General features: G+C 43.0%; 1 protein-coding gene across 1 annotated transcript in view; it reads right to left on the bottom strand.

The window, feature by feature from the left end:
• CSMD1 (CUB and Sushi multiple domains 1) overlaps positions 1-23,427 on the bottom strand; it is a 1,229,803-nt gene that overhangs the window by 43,375 nt on the left and 1,163,001 nt on the right. The window contains exons 50-52 of the mRNA XM_045535313.1: positions 12,550-12,735; positions 6,295-6,489; positions 680-853 (exon numbers count right to left, since the gene is read on the bottom strand). Coding sequence (XP_045391269.1) covers positions 680-853; positions 6,295-6,489; positions 12,550-12,735 — 555 coding nt within the window. The remainder of the gene's footprint in view (positions 1-679; positions 854-6,294; positions 6,490-12,549; positions 12,736-23,427) is intronic.

Below are 23,427 nucleotides of genomic sequence, written 5' to 3'. Positions count from 1 at the left end.
GAGGATTCCGAAGATTAAACCTTCCAGCTTCTATGGCCTCGTATGATGACAACATTACAGAAAATCACAGAGAAGATTCCTAAGGACTTTAGCCGGTTATTTTATGAATGACTGGTGACCCTACCAGGAGCCCCTTTAGTAACCGCTATCTGTTAATCCACTTGTTTAAGAATTGTCATGCATTTATTCAAAACATTCTTCAACTCATTTCTTAAAATATCATGCAGAATAATTTAATCTGTGGGAAAAACAAGGCCAAATTATTGCAGGCACATTCCTTTTTAAACAATTTACTGTGCTTACATTGATTTTGATTAATATCACTTTAATTTACTGACATATTTAAATTTTTAAAAAGATAAAATGTATAATATTTTTAAAATTCACTTTTGTGTGCCTTAAAATCACAATGGTATTTGAGTATAATTATGTTTTCTGCATTCAGTATGTCACTTATGGCAATACGTGACCTTTGTTTATTGCTCAGATTACAAATAAAGTCCCTGTAGGTGCTCAGAGAAGACGTCACACTGTGGACGGCGGCATTAAGGCCCCAGGTAGGCTTCAGCAACACTCTATTACAACATTCATAGCAACAAGCCGTATGTGTTACCAGCCGTCATCTATTTTTAAAGTTTTATTTGAATTAAATAAGTGCCAGAATAATAGATTAACTTACCCAGACATCGAGTTTCGGCCCCGCTCCAGAGCCCGTTTGCCAAGCACTCTCTGACGTGAGAGCCCACCAGGGTGTAGCCCGTGTTACACGTAAAGATAGCTGTGGCCCCATAGGCGGTCAGCGTCCCGATCTTGTTACCGTTTGGGGGGAAAGACAAGCTTCCACAGGAGATCACTAGAAGGAAAAAAAAAATAAAGTGAACATAATTTCAGATTTCAATAATTGCAGATTACTCTGGTCCTTAAAAAAAAAAAAAGCCAGTTTGTAGTCTTAATTTTCATTAGAAACATGGACCATGGATGTCTCCTCAGGGCTGGGTAGACCAGTCATCTAGGCAGCTTAATGTTCCTTCCCTCAAATCCTTTCAATGAAAACTTAAAAGCTGAGAGTGGGTTCCAAAGTATTCTAGATCCCTTCAATTACCTATTATTTTATCTTCATCCTCACAACTGGCTAAACCTTTCCTGACAAAATACGTAGCACACAAACTCATTCACCTACGAGCAGGTTCATCGAGTAAGTTGGCAATCATCTGTCTGCTTTTCTGCCCGTATGGACCCCAAGGACGATGTCATCGCAGTGAGCGCCTCCGTGAGCCCACCAGACACGAGGGATGTGAACTGTCTACGCCAGAATCAATCAGCGGGGACAGAGTAAGCGACACGGAACCCAGGACTCCGGCCGCGGTGGTCGTGCTGAGCTGCCGTGTTCTTCAGACCACGCAGGACTCGCAGAGCCGTTCAGAAATTAAAAACTGCACGTACGAGCTAGACCTTGAGTGGCCGCGGGTGTGGTGACCCTGCGCCCCACGTCCACACCTGCTGTCCCAGCACACGTGTCGCTCACGTCCACGCCCACCCGCCAACGTGCTCCAGTTGGGAGGACAGACTCACGGGCACCCTGTGCACGTCCTTCTTACGCCACTCGAGTCTCTGCACTTCAGATCCACAGAGCCTCGGCCCCGCCTGGCCTCTCGGAGAAGGAAGGAGGCCACACGGCCCTCAGGCGCAGCCTCTCATCCGAGGCTCACGTGCGTTTTAAATTTTGACTCTTTTATTTATTTTTTTTAAATTTCAGAATGTCACGGGGGTCCGGGTGAGAATGAAAGTGCTAGGAAAAGTATTGGGAGTGGAGCGTGAAGAGCCCCGTGAGTTCTGATTTGCTCGGTGCTCAGGGCAAAGCCGGCAGGCGGCGAATACTCCCGAGTCCTTGTTAATGGTGAACTGACAGGAGCCAGTGAAACACGGTGATGCAAACCCAGATTCTGCTGTCAGCTCCCTGGGGTCGAGCCTAGTTCTCCAGGTACCAGCTAGGGGAGTCTGCCAACTGCCCAAGGGTCGCCGGGCCCTGTTGTGGGTGGACAGTGCCGGCTACCATGTGGGGTTGTACTGGGACTCGAAGGGAGGACGATGTAAGTGCTTAAAGCCATTTGCACATAATCGGGCTCAATCAGGATTAGTAATAAATCAGGACTGATTTAATACATTGAATAAGAAGTGCAAAAATCTTTACAGGTAAGAGAACAAAACATTTTACGTATGTGCCACTGAGATCGTCCCTTTTAATTGAGCTGATGTCACTCTAGGACGAGCAACCCAGGCTCAGTTTAAAAGGTCAGACAGACACAGCCAGGCCGGGTTCCCGGGGTGGCTGCTCAGCAGAAGTTTGGAAGTTCAACCTGAGAGCACCTCACGATCAGAACATTAATGTCACTGAAAAAGCCTCGGTGATTTATTAGTTTTGGGGATTGTTAAACCATTAGAGTGTCATATCGTATGCCTTTGGTAATATTGCTAACATGTTTGCTGTACCAAATGTCAATGAATGCAAGCAGGATTTAGATTTTTACAATTTGTCATGAACTTTTCATTAAGCCTTTTTCCAAACATAGCGTGAACTTCACCTTGAACCATGATATTTAAAGATCCATTTGTAGCCATTTAAGATAATTGGATCTTGTCTTGAAACTTCGGGGCTTGTCGGGAAAGCATGAAATAACAATGAGATTGGAGCACGATTCCTCTTGGAGGTCTCAGGGCACCAGCCGTGGGCCCAGGGAAGCCGCCCTCTGCTGCTCGCGTTTCTAGCCTTCGAGCCACTGTTAAAAACATTCTCGTGACTGTTTTAAGTTTTTCCCCTGATGAGATTTACTGCGTTGTAAAGAACTAATGGAGCAGAGTGTCAGCTTTCCAGTGGCTGGGTAAGGGGGTTCTGGGCTGGTGTTTCCTGGGGTAGCAAACCCGGCACACTGACAAGGACAGTAGCAACAATGAAAGGGAGAACCACTAAAAATAACCTCTGCAATCAGCACAGAGAAAGCCTTATTTCCATGTTATTCTCTCCCCCGAAGTTTCTAAAAAACGAATTTATTGTTTTCTTCCTCTTCCATTAAAAATGTACTATTAATAATATTCACAATCCCAAGTGCCCCCCTGCACTCTCAGGGCAAGTCCTCAAACTCGCAAGACGCTCTGCTGACAGCGTCCGGAATGTCCCCGACTTGCCAGCCGCAGTGGGTTTTCTCACAGTCACCGTGGACTCCAAGCCACTGCCTCCCTTCCCACAGGAAAGCCTCCTTTCCCCCTTTCCTCCAATTCTACCATCCAGCTTGAAATTTACTCTAATTAAAAGAATAAAAACCCTCAATGTAGCATATGATTTCTCATACCTGTAAAAACAGCGTTCCTATCCAAAATATGGATATTACTTGTGATAAATAAGTGTGACAAATAAGCATAAGGTCAAGAGCAGGTGCTTTCCAGTACGTTCTAGCTGGGAAAAGGTCCCATGAACCTGCAGGCCATCATGAGCCATGAGTGACCGGCCTGGCATGCGGGAGGGGCTCTTCACCATGAAGAGAAGGCTTGGAGGACTCACAGTGGCTGTCCTCAAATCCATGAAGGCATGCTGTGTGCACCAGAGTCTGGAATTGTTTTATCAGGCCTAGGGGGGTAGATCCAAGATCAGTCACTGGATATGAGTCCAAAAGAAGGTCTCACTCAAAGCGAAAATATTCAAACGTGAAATCAGCCGTCTCTGGGGCAATGAGCTGTCCCTGGTGTTATCTGATGTCAGCTGGGCGTTTGCTTGTGTGTATTATCAAGAAAATTCAATGTTAGGGTGTTCTGAGTGACGTGCTTTTCATTGAGGGCTTGCTGTGTATGTTCATGATGGAGGTTTCTAGACTCCTGAACTCTGGTGTCATTTCCAAAACAAACAGGAGGGAAGAAGGGGGGTAGCGGGTGATAAAGTCTTCTGAAATTTCAGACAGCACCACAACTGGAACACCAAGTATTCCCATGTCTAATATGACATTCATATTTCCTAAAAGAGGAAAAAAGCTTTCACAAGCTCTTTTGTTAGTGAGAAATTCAGCAAAAAAAAAAAAAAAAAAAGTAGAAATAGAAATAAACTAACAATATCAATATCAGGCCTTTTAGGGGGAAAAGAAAACAAACACAACAGTTCCAGCTGAGTCAGAGGGTGACAGTAAACTGCATGTCAACGTTCCCGTTGGCCACATGCAGGACAGTCCCTTCCCCTGGCACAGATTCTGTCTCGATACCGTCCTGCACCAAAAGGCAGCAGTGCTCCTCGGAGAACAGCTGATTTCACGTCTGGGTAAGAAATCGTCAGGAGGGGCATAGACCGTCCTGTTGTTATGACAACACAAGGACCTTTTAAAGGTGTCAGAAGGACAAAATGAAGAAGCTGTGTGAAAGGGACTCCCCCTGGCCAAATTGTGACCATCTGAACTGCAAACGCTGATAAAAACACAAGAACAGAAAAAGCAAAGAGTGACTTCAGTTAGAATCCACTGATTCTAGAAAAATGCCACATGTCCATGATGACATTCAAGAGACAAATGACCAAGTGCTAGGACAATCCATGCCCGGCAGTGTGAGTCCCTGAACAGACGGCAGTTTACAAAATAAACGCGTGTCCCGAGACGGCTGGGTGCAGGAATAGAAACGGGTGAGTGGTCGCCGTCCCTGTACCAGACTCCGTATCAGAACCAGCAGAACACAGAGGATGAGATTTGACTCAGGAAAACAGACTTTCTAGAATGTGGAGGCTGGACGCAGAAATACTAATCAAGGACTTTGCTTTCTTCCCCCAATGAAGTTGGCACCTCGCTGCCAATGAGTTTGGTGCAAGACTCGGGGAGCCTGGTTCCTGCGAACACCCCTCACACGGAAGGCTCTCAGACCTACGTGTGAATTCCTCTGGGGCGGCGTTTTGAGCCCTTAGCATAACGGGCTGTGGCACAGCCGGCATCCACCAGCCTGTTCCTGCCCTGAGCAGACAGGGACTTCGTAGCTGGGCGTCCCTGGGGAATTAGGAAGACAAGCAGCAGCTGCGTCGGGCTTGTGGCACCTGCAGAAGCCTTGCCTGGACACCCCAGCCCCAGGGAGTCAATGGGTGTCTATTGTTAAGATCCTGTTTCCAATTTGAAACTGATAAAATGACGTTGGCTGGAGGAGTCCGAAAGAGGCACAAGGTAAGTGCTTCTAAACCCTCTCCCCATGGCACCTCAGTGTCCCCACTGTTGGAGTCTCCAAGTCACAGGTTGACACTCAAGGGTGGGCAGCGGTGGGGGACCAGCAAGCACGGCGGGAGGAGGGTGCTTACGTGGCGCGCGTGCAGCAGAGGGAGATTCACTACAAACTCTGTGACCAGGTCATTAATCATGCAAACCAGGACACTTGTCACAGTGACCAGGAGCCACTGACAATTCCCCGGGAAAGAGGCTTCAGGCAGGACTTTCCTGGGGAAACCTGGACTTGGAACTCCTCAAGGTCAGCGATCCTTCCGAATTTACCTTTGTGTCCCTGGGGAAGAGGCTGTGTACGTGCATAACTAACATTTGTTCTGTTAAATGTGGAATTAAAATTAGTATCCAAGGTAGCTAGGCATTCATTGTTGTGTCTGTCTCCTGTTTTGAATTCTGGTTTATTCTCACTAAGCTGTGTACCTCACGAATTAGACGCTGGTCTAACGACTTGTCCCCCTGCATGACAATGTCCTGTGAACAATCAGCTGCAGATTGTATTATTAAGTACGTCTGAATCAAACCGTGCTCTGAACAATACTAATTTTGTTTTATTTTTTCTGATTATTCATATTTCATATGAAACTCCCTCAAAGCTTTAACCACTTATCTTGTACCTAATAGAATAATCATCTTCCCATTCCAGACAGTCATTATTGGAGAACACAATATCTTTGGCATAAACACTGTTTCCCAAGATTCTAATTAGAACTTTCGAACAGCCAGTGTGTGGAATAACTGTTATCTTTTGAAACATAGGCCTGCTTTGTTTTTGAGCTGATTTGAAATATCTGAATATTCTAACACTTTAAAGTTTATAAAATATAATCACGAACAAGGAAAAGGCAACATTTAACTTTTAATCCAGCAGTTGTATGTTTTAAGGATGTCACATAAAAATGTGTATTTGTCCTTGTAATCAAAGACATGCCATGTGCCTTTGGCCTATAGGACCAGTTTTGCTCTATGGGACGATGACAGAGTATAAAGCCACTGAAGGGAGGCACCACGGATGTAAGTAATTCAGTAATTTAGCCCCTGGGATGGTTCGCTTGTCACTTACCTTTACAGCTGGGCCACTCCTCGCCCACGCTCCACGTCCCATTAGCCTGGCACTGAATGAGCCTTCGGCCCACCAGGTAGTAACCAGGACTGCAGCTCAGCAACACCTGGGCTCCGTACTCATTCGGAGATCCCGAAACCAGCCTCCAGATGACGTGTTCCGAGAGCTGAGCTTCCACGCTGGGGCAGGGCACCGCTGGGAGGAAACATACACAGCGTCATCATTTTTTTCCTGCGGGGGTCAGAGGCTGCTCTATGAACCCGGTCGTGCAGGGAGAAGTCAGTGCCATTCCCTGTTATTTCAGAGCTCCTCTGCGACCCACAGAATCCCACGGGAACGATCCCACACGTAAAATGCTCCCAACTGCCTCATTACGGATGTGCTGGAAAGCTGCCTTCAGACTGAGACGCAAGGGGATTGTGTCGGAGTGGAAAATTTTCACCACGGTAATGAGCACATACATATAAAAATCGTACATGTGATTTGCCTCAATATCCTCTGAGGAACTTGGAATAGGAACTGTGTCATTGAAAACCAGCTTGGGCACTAATTTTCAGAAGATCAGATGTTCTCACGTCTTCCTGTCTAGGAAACACACATTTATAGTATATCTGTATGTTACCGGATTTGTAAGCACACAGACACTCACGGGAACACTGCATTGACATTGTTCAGAAAGATGTTTAACAAGTCTTAAAGGAGATGATCTACTCATACCACCAGGAAGAGGCCTGGGATATAGCAGTTACTTATTAAAGAGCAGTGGTAACAATTGCAATAGCAGTAGTAACAGTAGCAGTAGCAGCAACAGCGCTGGTAGCAGCTGTATGAGAATATTAGGGTGGACTTCAAGGAATTTATAAACATGCTGAAAATAGAGGCAAAGCTTTAGTTGCATGTGAGTATGTATTTTTCTGAAAAGCACAATAAGATTTAAAATAAAGTATATGGAGTTAGGGACCAGACCACTTCTCCAAATATGAAGCATCTAATTAGCTAACATCTACCATAATCACTTACCAACAAAAGTGACCAGATTGCTTAATTTACTAAACCTGGAAGAACTGGCTAGAGAAATCATAGTTTCTTTCAGAATCATAGTATCAATATATCTTGCATTTAAATTCTATACAAAGTCATTATAATTGAGTCAAACATAACCAAAAATGTCGTAAAAGTCTCATTTAGTTTTCTCTCAGTAATTTAAAAGTACTATGTGCAAATAAACTCAAAAAAAATAGGCTTTTGGTATTATCACAGTAATATCAATGAGGTTTAAAATATGAAAAAAATTGCTAATATAAAAATAATCCTTAGATTTATTTCTCTTAGGTAATTTTTAAATAAAGCATTACTCTAAATTGAGATGAATATTAAAATGTTTTATCCAACAATGTAAGTAATATTTTTATCTAGCCAGAATATCTTTAGAATTTCAGGCAAGATTGTCATTTCTGAAAATTCTCTAAAGGCTTTAGCCTTATAAATCCATAACTCAATCTGAATCTCTCTGAATATTTCAAATATAATACATTTCATTTCACCCAAATATGTGCTTCTAGAATTAATTTGATTGTTTTTAACGACCTGAACTGACTTCGACAAACTCCATTTCTGCCTAGAAGGACTCAACTTTGGCGTACACGAGGGAATCAGAAGTTTTCTTGGAGCTAACATCATCTACAGCAGCAATTTCCAAATTCTCTGCGACTACTTCTTTCTTCATGAAAATGTTATTTTGTTTGTTTTGTAATTATCTTATCCTAGTTTAACTGTTTGCTTACATCTCTTTATTTTCTGCTAGGTTATGAGCTCACTTATTGTAAACGCTGTGGATTTTTACACATTTTTATTTTTAGTATAGCGTCTGACAAAGTAGGTGCTAATCACATATATTTATAATAACGTGTGTGTTTGTGCATGTGTGTGCTTTGAAAATTAACCTGCCAAGAAAATGTATGGCACCAAAATCAGAAAGAAACTGAGGAAATGAAAACATATGAGTGAAAATTAGGAGTAGAAAGGAGTGAAAACTGGAAGAAAAATGTGAAAGTCCATCTCCTTCTTTGTGTACTGCAGGAAGAGGTGCCCAGAAATTGCTGCAAATTGTGATTTTATTTACTATTTTCAAAGACGATCTGAGGGAAAGAGTAGAAAAAGCGTCTGAATTTGAATAATCTATGACATAATCCTGGAGGAGAAAACCAGCGTGACATAAACCAAGGTGACGTTAGGAAACCGGTTCCTCGGAGCCGTCAGGGAACTAGATGGTCCAGTCTTTGCTCCCTGGATCCACCTGCAGCCGCTTCCTGCAGACGCAGCGCCAACAGTGCCAGGACCCGGCCGTGCCTGTGGCTGCCCACCAGGGGGTCACAGACAATGCCCTTCCCAGCCTCAGCCCTGTGGAATGACGAGGCCAGAACGGGGGACAGAACGTGGGGAGAGCATTGAACTCTCACAGAAACAGAGCGCTCTGCAGGCCCCAGGTACCTGCTCCATCCTCCAACTCGAGTTTCGGGAGCAGCGCAAGTCACCCCGAGTTAGAGACCAGGACACTGCCATCCTGCCCCCCATCCCGCCCACACCTCGGATGGTGCCAGAACCTTCCTTCCCTCCCCCCACATTCTCTTGACCCCCACCCCTGCCTTCCTTCACCCTCTGGAAGTCAAACCCCACACTCTGGGGTGAAACTCCACTTGCACTTCCTTAAAGGAATCTCTTTGCACATGGGCTTTAACATGCCCGTGGAATCAATCGGGTTGGAGGCTCTGGGCTGCAGTGCTCCTCTGTCCCACCAGATATTGCTCACTGTGTAACATCAACACACAGCAGTCTACTCCGTCCTTACGGACCAGCATTGGGGTGGTCGCCCATTAAACCTTAGAGCCTTTCATGCGATAAACACACTCATGCACGTATTTCTAGGAGTGGGAATCTTGGCTCATAAATTATTTTCAGCTTCAGTAGGTGCCACCAAACATTTTATTTTTCCAAAAAGAATATATCAACTTACACTTTCACCAGCAATGCATTCGGGAGTTTCAGTTTAACATTCTTTTCATCACCTGGTGTCTTCTGTCTTTTTTGTTTTATAAATGTATAAATTCTGGTGTGGGGGCAGTGTAGCGGCAGCTACTAGGATTTCTGCATTTTTCTTACTGGAATTCTTTAAATAGTATTTGTTTGACACGTGTCCACGTGTTTTGAGGAACGGAAGTGCTGAAACCGAACACGGCTGCTTATACCCATCTCCCTCGTTAGGAGGAAGCAGACTTGCTCACGCAGCCCTTGCTGAACCCAGGCTCGGGTCGGGGGATGGTGGGGTACACGAAGCTGGGTTTGTACCGGCACTTTGTGTTTTACCTTTCACACCGAGGTCTTTACCACCTTGCACAGATTTTGTGCACACTGTGATATAGGGTCAACCCGTATAAAAGGGTTGAGGTGGTCTTCCTGGCTGATTAAATTGCAGGTGATTTTTCCTGTGGTTTTTCACTCTTTCTTGTGGTTTTCTATACACTACTGATGGCCAGAGAACAGCCAACCAAGAGATCAAAGGGATTGAGGCCTGATGACCACAAAACATCATTTTTCAATTAGGCTAAAAAAAGCGAAGGTTGAGATGACTCCCCCACCCCACCCCCCCACCCCCCGGCAGAGAAAAACAAAAACAATTAAACTAAGTGCCAGTAAAAGAATCTGCTGCCTTGTGGTACAAATATATATGCAAACAAACACATACCCAGTACAAACACAAACACACACAGACATGCACATATACAATTTACACGTGTACATGAAATTGTTCATATTAAATACAACACACAAACATAAAAGGTTATAGAAGTCAATGCATAGTATTTATATAAGTATTATTCATAATTGCAAAACTTGGAAGCAGCCAAGACGACCCGCAGCAGGTTAAATGGGTATATAAACCATGGTGCATACAGACAACGGAATATTTTTCAGCAATAAGAAGTGAGCTACAGAGTCATGCAAGGACATGGAGGAAACTTAAATGCATGTTACCGGGTGAAAGACGTCCATCGGAAAAGGCAGTAGCCTTTTCTTACTGTGGGATTCCAACTACATGACATTCTGGAAAACGCAAAACTACTGAGGTGGTAAAAAGAGCAGTGGTTGTCAGGGGTTGGGGGAAGGAGGGATGAACAGATGGAGCATGGGGGATTTTAGGGCAAAGAATCTCCTCCACGTGATGCTGTAATGGTGAATCCATGTCATTCCACACCTGTCCAAACCCACAGACTGTCCATGCCAGGAGTGAACCCCAATGTAAACCATGTCTGTGGGTGAAGACATGTCGATGTGGGTTCATCCTCTGTAGCACACACGCCACTCTGGGTGAGATGTGGGGGGGTCGTGCATGCTGCAGGGTTTGGGGGGAGATAGGGTGTGTATTGGAACATGCTGAACCTTCCACTCAGTTGTGCTGTGAATCTAAAACTCTAAAAGATAAAGTCTATTAAACAAAAACACAAAAGATGTGAAAATAAAAAATTATATCTTATGTAGTTACCTTGTCATTTATCAAGTCTCTCTCAGACAGTATACAAATTTAAAATGAGTTTCCCATTTTATAGGAATAGCATATACATGACATTTTAAGCATAACACCCAGAGAACTTAAAAAAAAAAAAAATCTATGAAAAATGGATGCCTGGTCTCCACCCAAACTGGCTAATTCAGAATCCCTGGGGGTCAAACCTGGATACTAATATTTACTTTAAAGCTCTGTAGAGGATTTCAACGCATGCCCAGGGTGGAGGAACATGGCATCGGGAAGGGGCATGGGATTCACAGCTGGACAGAGTGGGAGTCAAGCCTCACCTCTGCCAATCAGTAGCTTCAACTCCTCTGTGAGGTCGTCAGGGTTCCACCTTTCCAGGTTTTTTTTTTTTTATGAGATGTATAGACAAGCTATTTGAAAAATCTAGCCGGTAATACACACTTTAAAAGTAGCATCATCATTAATGACCTCCAGGCTACGTGCAAAATGAGCACTGCTTTAAGTCTGGGATGCCACTCTTATTAACATCAACCCAAAACATTCGTGTCATTTCCATCTGTCAGATTAAGTTCTTATTTTGAGAGAATGATTTTGTTTAGGATGGAACTCAGAAACCATACCAATGTATCTTGCTATCCTAGCTCTCCACTGCCTTACTTACTTTCAATAAAACAGTACCTTATTAAATTGAAAATAACCAGGAAATATTATTGTTGTTTTAATAGTGCTGAACCAAATCTAAGGAAGTGCAATAAAAATGACGAAAGTGATAGCAAGAAAAATAAAGACTGTTGGTGAGAATTCAACTATTTTCCACAGACATTTATATATTCATATCTAAGCAGTTCACTGTCTTTAACATGACCAAAATTATACTGTACACAGAGTCCAATGATCTGATTTTATAACTGAAGACCATGCGGATCCCTTCTGCTATGATAAGTAGAGAAAAAAATATCATTGTATACATAGAAATATTAGTCTCCAACCTAGAGAAAGTGGGAGGTTACATTATTTCCAGTGTGAGGTTAGTTTTACTATACCTGCAATGAAAATCTTGTTCAAGAAAGTGTGTGTGTGTGAGAGAGAGAGAGAGAGAGAGAACATTTGTTTGACTTTGCGTTATAGACTTTATTATTTTTGTAAGACTAGAGTTCCAGAACAGACACAAACTTTTGACCCTTTCAAGAATATTATCACCGACCATAAACAGCTTCCCAGACAACCGGCCGCCTGTGCAACTCAAACGAGTGCTGTCCTTCCTGTGCCTCAGTGTGTCGTGCAGCACAGGTGACACACAAATCAGACATCGTCTTTGGCATCAAAGAACTTTGATGGGAGACGAAGAGGAAAACTCGCACTGAGTTACATTTTAATATCTGTGTAGAGGGCTGTTGCTGGGCCTAATGTCTCAATTTCCCCTAGACTGCATCTCCCCAAATCGAAAACGGCCTCTCAGAGCGGGCTCGGCTGTGTCCACTACACGGCATCTATACGGATGGAACCCACAGCATCCATCTAGCCTTCAGGAGCGCACAGCTCATCTGAAACAGCTGGAGCACCTTACATGGAATAAATCTGGCTTTAATATTGCTATGATGAAAGAGCCCAAGCCCCCCCACAGTGGGGCAGGGGACCCCTGCACCCCGGAACAGAGCACGCTCCCCGCCGGGTTCAGTTCCTGAGTAAAGCTCAAGGATGGGCCGACATGCATGAGCACTTACGTGTACAGCTGGGCGGCTTCCCCTTGTGACTCCACAGCCCGTCTTCCTGGCACACGGCCGTGGCCTGCTGGCCGGCGTCGAGCCTGAAGCCCTCGTTGCACTCATAGACCACCTTGCTGCCCAGAGTGAACTCGTTACCTGCGAAGGAGCCATTTCCTGGGGACTCTGGGATGCCACAGGACACAGCTGAAAAGAAATGGAACAAATTCAGTCTTACTCTTGTAGGAAATGGTTTCTATCTATTAGAAATGTGAATTATCATTAGTTTTTCCCAGTTTTCATCTCAAATACTTATAAAAACTGTTAATTGTATTCCTAGGGTGTGGCATAAGTATACACCTTTTCAAAATTTTAAGAATACTAAAGGTCAGTGAGAAACAACAGAAACGGGGTCAGAAAATAGCTTTATAATTATCTAGCCCAAGTTCTGATGCAAGGCAGATAACTTACCTAAGCTCCGCAACGCACCTATTATCACAAATCTCATAGTTTATAAGTTATGTGTCAGAAAACAAGGTGTGAAGACCTAAGATACGGGAGCAGGAAGGAGAGACCCCAGGGCAGAAGGCACAGCCCGCTGGGACACAGGGTGGCTTTTCCGTGAACGGCTGTGCGAGAGAGAGGCAGGCACCAAGAAGGAAACTTTTTAAAACAAGTAAACTGTGGGGAGAATTCACTGAAAACACTTTCTTCTTAAATTCACTAGTTCCAATCCAGACTTGTCTACCACGAGTCAAGGAAAAAATTCTCAAGTTAAGTGACATTACGGTAATGAAACAGGTGCCAGCAGAGGGTGGCATTCCCACCAATCCCGCACCCGATTCAGCTGCTCCTGCAAAAGAAGAGTTTTGCAGTAACTGAATCAAGGGCCTCCTTTTACTCAATCAACATTAAAGATATTGTTCACATCATGGATTTAAATTTAGGTAATTTAAACTTTTTCGCACATAGATTCTAATGAGAATATACATGCAGTGTGTTAGAGCCGGAGGAACTGAATAAATGAGTTTGTATAAGCATAATTTTACAGATAAAGACAACTGAGAGTCAGAAAGATGAATTACTAGCCTAGCCTGGAACAAGGACTTTGAGTAACACCTGTGGCCACAGAGTAGCTCTTACGGCTCTCAGCTGGGACTACTTTCTGTTCTGTGAGGTTATCTGTGGTTTAGTTGGACTTTTACTGGTTAGTTGTTTTGGTTCTACTTTTTTATCAAAATATTAAATAAGTATATTGGGAAATCATCAAAAAGTAAAAGAAAATTAAGTACTAATAAGATTCAAACTTCTGGAAAATTCAAGACCTAAGAATTCTCTTGTGTTTAAATTTATGATCAGCTATTTCCACCATCAGAAACATATGTGTGTATGTGTGTGCGTGTACACACATGTGCACGTAAGGCAACTGCACTGATCCATTCCTAGTGGATAGGGAAGAAAAACCACAGATATGCAGGCATCATTGTGGGCATTATTAATTATTAGTTAAAATAATTAATAATCTTTGCATTGAAGCAATGCATCCACAGGGAGACTGCTTAGCGTTTGGAAAATGCTCGTCTTGATTTACTGAACGCACAAATGCCATAGATTTCATCGTTTTTGAATCTGTTTGTGTCTCACGATGTTCCAATATCTAGTTTTCTCATCTCTTTCTCTCACATTGCGCTCAATAATCATTTGCTCATGCTCACAAACCCTCATTTCCCTTCTGCTCACTGAAGCACACCCAGTGTTCAGCTTCCTTAAACTTCTCACTCGGGGCTCGCACAGAATGAAATAGCGTTTCTCTGTCAGGTGAGGTGGGACAGATGCCAATCCCCAGACATGTATGGAGCCCTGCGGTAAAGGGATTCACACCCAGGAGGCCGAAACAGAAAAGCTTTCTTGCTATGCTGTTCAATCTGAAAGCATTTGAGATGTAAACCCCGATTCCAAGGACCTAAGAAGCCCCCCTCCCCTTTATGTTGTCTGATCAACAACTGGGAATCTTTTTCATTTTGTTCTGGTTTTGAGCTATACTTTTTAATCCTTAAGTGTCTTAACAAAAGGCTATTTGATGGGATTTAAGATAGAGGTTGGCAACTATCAAAAATAAAATTATAACCCTTCTGATTCAATGAGGACTAGCTGGCATAATTCTCACAGACTAAATGCAGGTTCATGGGATGAAGGCAGTTTCCTGCTAAAGTCTAGTGTTCATTCATCTATTTGTTTATTACCCAAATTTTGCATGGTTGCTCTGTGACAGACATCATACATGACTTTTAAAAATGCCAATTAGTACTGGCATTATATGACACTCTCAAAATTTGGAGAATTTTCTTATTTTTGGTATATCTAAAGGGAGTGAAGTTTCTTGGTTGTTTTTTCCTTAATTGTACTAACATAGCATTACATTTCTCAATTGTTTAGGCAAATGATCAATTATTCATCCTTTAATTATCTTTTGTTTATGAGCACAGGCTTTAAAGTCAGTCTTCTGAATTTGCTCTGGTTGCAGACTCCCATGAGCTGTGTGGCTTCAGTTACTTAATGAGCATTGTCTCATTACTCTCAGGTTATTAATACCAGCAGTCCCCAACCTTTTTGGCACCAGGGACCAGTTTCATGGAAGACAATATCTCCACGGACCCGGGGGCAGGAGGCAGAGCCTATACGGTGATGCCAATGATGGGTGTGGCTGTAAATACAGATGAAGCTTCACTCGCTCACCTGCTGTGTGGGCCTGTTCCCAACAGGCCGCGACTGGTACTGGTCTGTGGTCCAGGGTTTGGGGACCACAGATTAATCCACACATCAAAAGGTAATTGTAAGAATTCAATAATATCAGATGTACAAACAATTAACACTCTGTTGACACTATGTAGATATTCAATAAATGAAAAATTATGATATGCAGAATATTATAATTATCTGAAGCATGTAATCTGTATATTATGTAAATTACACCCATAATTTACACTTATTTCTTTTGCAAATAAAGACATGAGTTGCAAGGATCAACTTGTCGCAATCTATTTATTAAGGAGAACAAAGACTGAGTCATTAGTGAGCTGCTTTCTTTTACGGCTCTCAGGAGAGACTCAACACAAACAGGAGAGACTCTCCCACGCTGTGCGGCTGCTCCTTCCACGCAGGCACCCTGAGCGGGTTTCTTCCGTGCACATTTAAGACCACTCAGCACTGCTCATCCTGCCCGCTGACCTTCCCTTACTCCTGTCACACGACTGTCCTCTGTAACCACAATGGCTGTTTTCCTTCTGCTGCCTCTCGGGTTCCAAGACCTGACCATTCACTTCGCTCTTTTCTTTCCTTACTGATGTTCAATTTTCCCCTCAAAAAGCTCAGGGGTCCTTGAGGCCGTGGCTGTTACCGTCAGACTCGCGATTCTTGGATCCTGGTGTCCACTCGATGCACTTTCTGTCGTCGGCGGCCTAACGAGCTCCCAGCTGTGCTCTGCCCACGTCCCACCCTGCAGGTGCCTGTCCCGCCGGGCGCCTGCCTCTGGGAACCGTTCCCGGAGTAAGTCCAGGGGAGTCTGATCCACTGTCTTCACGCTGGTTGCCCATCGTTGTTGATCTGAAAGTCGTGCCCCGCACCCACTGTCTTCTCGTTTCCCACGATCGATACCCTAGTTCACATCTCCGTTATCTCACAGCAGAGCGTCTGTGTTTTCATGACCTGGACTCCACACATGCGCCAGGGCCAACCGGGGGCAGGTCGCCCAGCGCAAGGCACGGAGTGTAAAGGGTGCTCTGCGGGGGGCTTCCCGGGACCTGCTTGCGGTGAGAGGCGTGTGTACTGACGGGGTCTCAGCCGAGGATCCAGGAGGCATCTGACAGGCACCAAGGCCACAGCCCAAAAGAGCAAGTTGAGCCTCAAATATGACAGGAACACGGCCCCAAACGGAGGACTCCTGTGAAGCCCAGGGGCTGCAAGGATGGAGAGCGGTGAAACGCTCTAGGGAGAGAGGATGTGGGGAGAAGAACAGAACAACGGATTTGAACAGCAAGAGAGCAAGGTGAATTCCTGCTTAGCTTCTGCCTAAGTGCAATGAAAAAATAAAATAGTGATGTAGCCACTTTCTCAAACTCCATGGACTTCTGAGGGTCCTTAGCTACATACAATGCAAGCATATGAAAGTGTTTGCTCGAACCTGTATGTGTCTATTAGTAACTTTACATATGTACACATAGAAACATTGGTCAAAAGCTGTACTGTGGGAGTGTTCCGGGTCCCTACCTACAATTGGGTTCTGCTGTGAAATCTCAGTGCTGAACACTCAGCAACTCCAGGACTGTGAGACATAAACTCCTATTTGTTATAGATTACCCCATCTCTGGTATTCCGTCACAGTAGTTACCATCATGGATGCAGACACCCCCCCCTCAAAAATCCACAGTTTAAAATAATATTTAATGGAGAACACAATATTGTTCAAAATTTTCTGTGCCTGCAACATGAAGGACACATCAGCCCTGCCAATGTCTTGGAAGTGAAATTTCATCATTTTCAACATATTGAAAAATGTGACATGATGAGATTATAACAAGAAGAGAAGATTAAAGAATAGGATCCCTTTATTAAGTTTTACTTCAAGCAATAAGTCCAAGGAATTCTTTCAGCACAATATGGGCATCAGCAGGTCTCCAGGCATATTTTCAGAACAGAGAGAATCTGGAGATCCTGTGTCACTTGCAGAATGTCTTTGCTTCCTGCCTGTCACCTGAACGTGGGCACTGGTGCAGAGTCACTGTCAGCTGTGCACGTGTGTGTGTGGGAAGTAAAGATTCAGGTGGTCATTCTATATTCATGTGTATTTAATAAGCCATGCAACACAGCATGGAACTGCTGAAATCACCTGGATTCAGATACAGCAGAGTCTGACTTGGTACCTGTCTGTTTATGAATTGGAAAATTTATCTAAATTATTTGAGCCTTCGATTCTTCCCCTGTAAAACTAGAAGCCATAGAAGTCCTCAGCAGGGTTACCGTGTCAAAATGCATGCTGTAACTCACACAGCAAAACATTTGGAACGTATGAAGCCCTAAGAAAATGGGAGCATCCATTGTGACAATATTTTGTCATGAGAAACAGTCATCTTCCTTCAGATTTAATTTCTAAAAATAAGCATTCTTCAGGTTTTTAAATGAGGGTCAACTAAAAACTGAATAAATATGGAAGAACATTTTCACCTTTCACCATGGATACAGAGGAAACATCTGGCGGTTCACGTCTTAGGTCCTCACGCCACCACCAAGGCAAACTAGGGTGTGCTGGACTGAAAGCCGAAAGACCTGAAGCCCAGTCCTGAATGCCCCGGGGTCGGGGGCGACTCCTCAATCACACGAGATCCTGGGCTGGCGCAGATCAGTGCGGACCCAGATACACCGAGCGCCGACCGCAAGGTTCAGAAGACCAAATACACAGCCAGGCAGAGGGATGGGCCGAGCCACTGAGAAATCTCTGCGCTTTGACATCATCACCCCTGTCAGGATAGCATCCCTGGATCGAATACAAAATCCCTGCCATGGTGAATGTTTCTTTTACTTGGTCACCTCATTTAATCTTACCAATACCCTGAGAAGTAGATTCGATTATTATTTTTTATCACTTCTAAGGAAGGTGGGCCTAGGACACTATGCAAACTGCCCGGATCCTTCCGAGTAGTGAGTGGCTGTCGGGGCTCAGAGCTCAGGGTGGCTGGTGCCCAAGCCCACCCCTCAGTTACTCTCCAAGTTGCTGTGTTTCACCATGTTCATGTTTATTTTTATTTTCAATGTCCAATCACCAGCACTCAGTCAGTCAAACCAACCGGTTAGAAATACATTTTCAAAATATAATTCTGAAAATATAAAGACCACGTGGAGTTTGAGCACTGGTGTGATATTTCTGGGCTCTCCTTTGTATTTTATTTTCTCCCTTGTTAAATTCCCAAGTACTTTCTTAGGCTAATTGCACTAAGCAACTAAGCAACACCTCACTTCATTCATTGATCGAGGAATTGAGGGAGTCTGACTATGCAATCTCCAAGTTCAAACCCCGTAAGAATGTGCGAGGTCAGGTCAAGGGCAAATGGGACACACCTCATTTCATGATCTGCTCCATGAGATACGGATAGTTTGAGCTAAATGTGCTCTGTGGATTCATACTCTGATAATTTAGAATATGGCTGACGTAACACTTATAGCCTGTCTTTACAGTATATATTATACCCGCACACACATACATATATACCAGGATATGTGATGATGTGACACTTTAAAATTCTAGAAATTTCTATTTAAATTTCAACTTCTCAATCTAAATTTCTAGTAATATATTATCATTACACACAGAAGATGGAAAATTTCACAGAAGCAAATAAATATGTGTATGAAAAAAACCAAGGTGAGAGTCATAATACTTATGTTCATAAGTAGAAAATTTTAAGATTTACAAAATATCTTAATGTATTTACTTATGCCGGGACCCCAAACATATCCTTGTAACTTTTGATAACGATGTTTTCCAAATTAAAAGAAAAAAGAAACTAAAAAAACGGCTTCCCTCTGGAAGATGTCCTCTCAGGGTGCAGACATATGCTTGCATGGTGCCCGCATGGTAAAATGAAAATGATTTAAATTTGGAAATGGAAGAACTTGGGTCCAATCCCATCTCAGATAATCGGCCATTGCGTTTCCTCGGGTAGCGCCCACTTTGGGCACCATCAGAGCATCTACAGGGATTACAGAGCCATGTAGACAGGCCCACGATGTCGTCTCTCTCACCTACTCATCCCTTCTGGGCCGGTTCCTGTCCTTTGCAATACTGGGCGCAAGCAGAACACAGCCAGCTACCTCTGTCCAGCTTCAAGTTCTGGCTTTAAGGACAGAATTAATTTGTGAGAAAGATTGTTTTTCCCTACTCTTTATTGCCTCCAAGACGCTAGCAGGGCATAAACACAGAACAGACAAGCTTAATTCCAAGCAAAAGCCACAGCTAATAAAAGGGCTCTGAGAACTACAAACTTAAAATAAACAGCCACTCGGGAACGGCTTCCGCTAGAACACGGGACACTGGACAGTCACGCACCGCGACGCGCCGGTTTAACTGGGTCTCGGAGATAACACAGAAAGTTTCAGTTCTAATTCAGCCTCTTCTCCAAGATGAATAAGATCAGTGCATTGATAATGCAGACAGCTGCTTGGCAGAGTTTCTTGCTTTAAGGCAGGAAATGAAGCCGGAGGACAGAAGATGTGCCTGGCTTTATCAGGGACGATAAAAACCCACACAGATGTTCTGGGAGAAATAATTTAAAAGGTCAAGCAAAGTGAGAAAAACAACCTGGAGTTCCCAGAAACCAATAAAATACATCTCGCCTGTGATAGCTCTGCACTCGCAGATGATCAGCGGTGAAACTCTCTGATCACAAGACACCAAAGCCTCCGGAAAGAGCATCGTCCGGAGGTGTGACCCGGGCCCGGCCGCTGTGCGTCACTGGATTTTAGGAGAGTTTGGGAAAGGTGCCTCCCAGCCCCCCCAGACCTAATAACAGCAACCGGCATGGATGTCATGTCTGAAGGTTCAGTCCACTCTTCTTCAATCTTCTCAATAGTTCTGGCAGCTACATAGCAAAATGCCCATTTTTCGTGGCAGGCAACAGGTGCAAGAGATTAAGACTCCCTGACCATGGCAAGACTATTTTTGAGGGAGCTGGTCCTCAGAATGTGTGTCCTTTGACTCTAGATTTGAGCCATTTTTCTTTCAAAATTCTGTGTCTATAATTGTGCAGGCAAAAAATGCCAATGAAAATAGAAGAGACAACAAAACAAAATCTGACACAAGATAAATAACCTTTGAAGGGAAAAATATCCTCAAATACATATCTTAGAAAGTCATAGATTTATTAATTTGTTTTTATTTAAAATATTTACCAAATAGCTGCAAGTGACAGAGTATTTTGCTCGGTGTTTGCAGGGTGCAGGAGGACAGACACTGTGGTAAGATCAGCAGCTTGGGGCCGGAAAGAAAACGACCCCCACATTTCAGCTTTTGACCTTGCATTTTAGTAAGCATTTCAAAATATTCTTCTAGACAATTTTTTAAAGAGAAAAACTAGACTGGGGGTGAGGTGGCTCACACCTGCAATCCTAGCAGTCTGGGAGTCCGAGGAGGGAGGATCGCTTGAGATCAGCAGTTTGAGACCAGCCTGGGCAACATAGCAAGACTCTGTCTCTACAAAAGATAGAAAAATTAGCCGGGCATGGTTAGTAGTCCCAGCTGTAGTCCCAGCTGCTCGGGAGGCTGAGGGCAGGAGGATCACACAAGGCCAGGGGTTTGTGGTTGCTGTGAGCTATGATCCCACCATTGCATGCTACCCCAAGCAACAGAGGGAGACCTTGTCTCAATTAAAAAAAAAAAAAGAAAAAAGAAAAAAACCTAATGTCTTAATGCACTTAGAAAATGTATAAATTGTATACTTGCATTTATTCTTATATAAGAATGGAATGTCAATAAATCATTGAGAAAAAATATGTAAACTCAAAAACATTAAAATTAAGCTTCCAATGCCACAGATAAGTGTCTTTTTATTTATTTTTCCCTGATTTTCAAGGTCCATATTTTCAAATGAAAATAATCAAAATAACTATGATGACTTTAAAGTTGTGAAGGTCTTAAAATATTTCAACATTTGCACATTAGCAATTAAATTTCCAATTATCTCGAAGACAATCTATATGATTTATTGCAGGATTTATAACTGCTTCTGACCAAATTTGATCTTTTGTGAGAGTCTCAGAAATTATTCATTTCCTGGTTGAGCTGTCTAGTTTAAAATTTATTGCAGCGGATAGTATTCTTTTTTAATTATCACAACCTTATCCATTTGAAGCGGTCCTTATAGAATTTATGAAGTCAAATATCTTGTGTAAAACAAATACTGATGTACCCAATACGTTAAAGTAATTGAATCTACTGCCTCCTTACTGATAATTTTATAAAGACTTCATCTTCTCCCAGCACCAGAATTCTTTCTCATCCTAACCCTTTACATGCTATTTCAAGGGAGTGCTGACTATTTCTAAATATGTTCAATATCTGTTTTCTCGCAAAACCTATTTTCACTGCATTGATAGAGGTCCCATATCGCTCACACGCATACCCCTGTGGCTCCCCACACCCCGTATTCCAGACAGGATTCACTCCAGTCCTCTCTCCTGCCACAAAGGATCCGTCTTTCTAAGGTGTAGATATTAACAGGATTGTACGTCTTTTGCCTGAAATGGGCTCACGGAAACCACAGGACGGGAAGTGGAGACACAGACACTTGCAGCTGGGGTCTCCCAGGACCTGCCCTGCCTGCTCCTCCAACCCCACGTTCTACCCTGACATCCCCTTCAAACTGCAGCTCAAATGTCCCACCAAGGGAAAACTGTCCCAGGCCTCCTGTGCTACTTCTGTTTGATGACTCCCCACTCCTGCTTACAGGCACGCTGGATTGTGATCGTAAGTTTGCGAGTCTCTCTCCCCCGGGACCACCAGAGCCTCGAGAGCCGGGGAGGCGCTTGCTCAGCTTGGCACCCGCAGTGCTCGACTCAGGGGCAAGTTCGAGCTGAAATGAAAGTAGACGTATCTTCCTCTAATCAAGACACCCACAGCCAAATAGAAAATAGGTTTTCCTTAGTATTTGTATCTTTAACCCTGAAGGAAAATAGCAACAAATCTATGATAATAATAGTGCCTTTTTATTTTTAAAGTGTTTTCAAATTTAACCTAAAAATAACTTTTGACCTTACAATTTTTGAAAAATTTTCTCTCATCGTATTTTTTAGAAACATTCACCGGAAAAGAATTCTATTTGCACATCAGGAAGGATTCTGTTAATTAATTATAAACAGCCTCATGTATAGAAGTACATTCTAGGTCGTGGTATCCATGACGGCATTTGCCATGATTCACAATTCTTTTAGGCATGACTAGGCGTGAGTGCCTTGGGAAGAAATGATTCTCGTTCACTTTGTTTCTTGAGCAACCAGCCCACACAACCGCTGGACACGTTTGTCGGTCGATGGGGGATCCTACCGTAGCACACAACTCACCACAGACGGGCCACAGAAGCAAAGCAGCTAAGACCCCACAAAGCCTCTTCCTAACTATGTTCAATGAGCCCGAGGCTTGCTGTAACTTCAGAACGTATTTACATCATGTACGAGTTCTGCATTCAGTAACAAAAGGGAGGTGGATAGTTAATACTAAACAAATGAAATCTCCCTTTATTACAGACTGTGACAATTACACATACATTTTGTGTTAAATTCAGTTAAACCAACTTTAATGCCTCTTTAATAATAAGCAAAAAACCACTGGGGTGTGAATTGCCCATATGGGTTATATAACCATTTGCTATTTAAAACTTTTATATTTTTTTCTCAATGGTCTTTATCTATCCAGGTAATCACTTTTACTATTTATTTAAAAAATTTAATGTTATTTTTAAAATGATGAAAATGCTTATTTATTAATAATTATACCACATAATTTCAATGTTCAAAAAATCCTACTTTCTATGAAATGTTTTATTTTATTTTATGAATTACAACCTCATATGTGATGCCAATATTTTATAATTAAAATTCTATTTTACACAAATTGTAAATATCTATGAGATCTAAAACAACTCTCCCACAATGAATGAATTTAAGCACTTAAAATGAGGTTACTTTCAAAATCCATATCTGCAAGATTCTGTTTTAAGTAAGGTTTCTTTTGGCAAGAAGCAATTCCACTTAAATACTAACGACGCAGGCATAAGGACTGGATTCTAGACCAACAGTTTTTATGATTATTAAGTCACTTAACTTTCATGTGTCCCAGGTTCAAAAGCATAAAAA

The sequence above is a fragment of the Lemur catta genome, chromosome 22, assembly GCF_020740605.2.
Source record: "Lemur catta isolate mLemCat1 chromosome 22, mLemCat1.pri, whole genome shotgun sequence".
Classification (NCBI taxonomy): domain Eukaryota; kingdom Metazoa; phylum Chordata; class Mammalia; order Primates; family Lemuridae; genus Lemur; species Lemur catta.
The sequence above is the reverse complement of the archived record's forward strand: the minus strand, read 5'-3'. Positions and strand labels throughout refer to the sequence as shown.